The sequence below is a fragment of the Austrofundulus limnaeus genome, unplaced genomic scaffold (genome assembly GCF_001266775.1).
Source record: "Austrofundulus limnaeus strain Quisiro unplaced genomic scaffold, Austrofundulus_limnaeus-1.0 Scaffold671, whole genome shotgun sequence".
Taxonomy (NCBI): Eukaryota; Metazoa; Chordata; class Actinopteri; order Cyprinodontiformes; family Rivulidae; genus Austrofundulus; species Austrofundulus limnaeus.
This window is the reverse complement of record NW_013953073.1, coordinates 107,245-109,041: the sequence shown is the minus strand read 5'-3', so window position 1 is coordinate 109,041 and position 1,797 is coordinate 107,245. Positions and strand designations below refer to the sequence as shown.

The 1,797-nt window shown below is 42.2% G+C and overlaps 1 protein-coding gene across 1 annotated transcript in view; it reads right to left on the bottom strand.

Annotated features, from left to right (window-relative positions):
- Positions 1-1,797, bottom strand: part of itih6 (inter-alpha-trypsin inhibitor heavy chain family member 6) — a gene marked incomplete in the record, with an annotated part of 24,389 nt that overhangs the window by 7,894 nt on the left and 14,698 nt on the right. The window contains 1 exon segment of the mRNA XM_014027668.1: positions 151-261. Within this exon segment, the coding sequence (XP_013883122.1) occupies positions 151-261 (111 nt within the window).

The window sequence follows — 1,797 nt, the reverse complement described above, 5'->3', positions numbered from 1 at the left end:
ATTTATTTGTTTATTAATTTATTTATTTTTATAAAAGGTTAAATAAAGTAAAATATTTGTGGTAACTTTTGACTGTGTAACTTTACAAACAGCACCCCATATATCCATAAAACAAACCCAGTTTTATGAGCCTTATTAAGGAAAACTGACTTTGTCGCGACGAGTCCAGCTGTTTTTCCTTGCTTCTTGGCAGCGTCATAAATTCTCCTGGCTGCAGCTCTTTCCTTCACCTGGGCCACGTACTCCTTCCTGCTGGAGGTGCTGATGAGACGGAGGAAAGAGGAGGAAGAAGTGACTCTCTGTAGGACTTACAGTGGCCAGATTCTGTTACAGTTATTGAGCCACACTTACTCTAACATCACCTCCGGTGTTTCTGGTGCAGTTATGAAGCTGCCTCATAAATAAGCATCGTGTTTGTTTACAACTGGAGGGGGGATTATGAACTGACTGAATGGAAAAGTGTCCTTTCCCTCTGAAAACAGCATTAATGAAAAGTGATTTTATAGGCCGATGACGCCCTGCTGTGTGTCTGATCCCAACCAGAACCAGGGATTTAGTGCACGTCCTAAACGTTCCTGACCCTCATGTTACGTGATGAGCTGCTAATTTAAGTCCCTGCCAAATATTTCCAAATGAAAATAAGGTGTAGCTAAAATAACCCTGACTAGCAGGCCTTGTTTGAGTCACAGAGTAGAAAAGCCTGAGAGTGTAGAGTGGGAAAACGAGGTGTCCAGTATTTACCGAAGGAAACGACTGAACATCAGTGAGGTACACACAGAACACAGAGCTCTCAGTTTCACACACAGAAATGCTCAAGAATGAGCTCAACATGTCGCCACAACTATTCCCCCCTGAGGGTTTCAGTTGTTGTTTCCTGACTGTGTGAAAATATTCATGCATGATGGGGAAAAGCAGCGTACGCTCCAAACTCACACACATCCAAAACATGGAGCCCATACACAACTGTGTGCTGATATAGGAGGTATGAGAGTGTGTAACTTGTGTGAGTTTCTGGCTCTCAGGTACAAAGCCTGGTATTCACAGACCCTCAGGTCCCCCTCCTTCTGACCTGCTTCTGCTCCCGAACCCAGCACCGACAACACCATCCTGTTTGTTTGATTTATATTTAGCAGTTTTAAAAAAGCACAGCTCAGTAATTAGATTATACATCACTGCTTCACTGGAACTGCAGTTTTTCTTCCACACTTACTGAAAGTTTCACGTTTGGTTATTGCTCACTGAAACAAACCCTTCTACTGATTACAGTTTCTGTCACTATAAGAAGAAAACTTTATTAGCAGCATGAAATAAACTTTTTCTTAGAGTTTGAACAGTTTTGACCTGATTCAGCACTTTGAACTTTTACCACATAAAAATCACACTAAGTGATTTTCTTTCTGTAAGAAACCAACAGGAAGTAGCACATAAATGTGAAATGAGAGGGAAATGATTTCGTTTTGAACAATTCTTTACGAACAAAACTCTGAGACGTGTGGCCAGTCCCTGTGTTTTCTAGAAGCACAGCTGCAGCTCAGTCAGACTGAACAGAGATCATCTTTGAACAGACTTCTAACACATGAAGAAGATCTGATCTGAACCAGGGGCATGACCAAGCCCCACCCAGTCAAATATCGACATTTTCTATTTTTGACATTGGTTGTTGCCTCTGCCAAGAGCGAGGTAATGTTTTCGGTCGCATATGTCTCTGTCTGTCTGTCTGTCTGTCTGTCTGTCTGTCTGTCTGTCTGTCTGTCTGTCTGTCTGTCTGTCTGTCTGTCTGTCTGTCTGTCTGTCTGT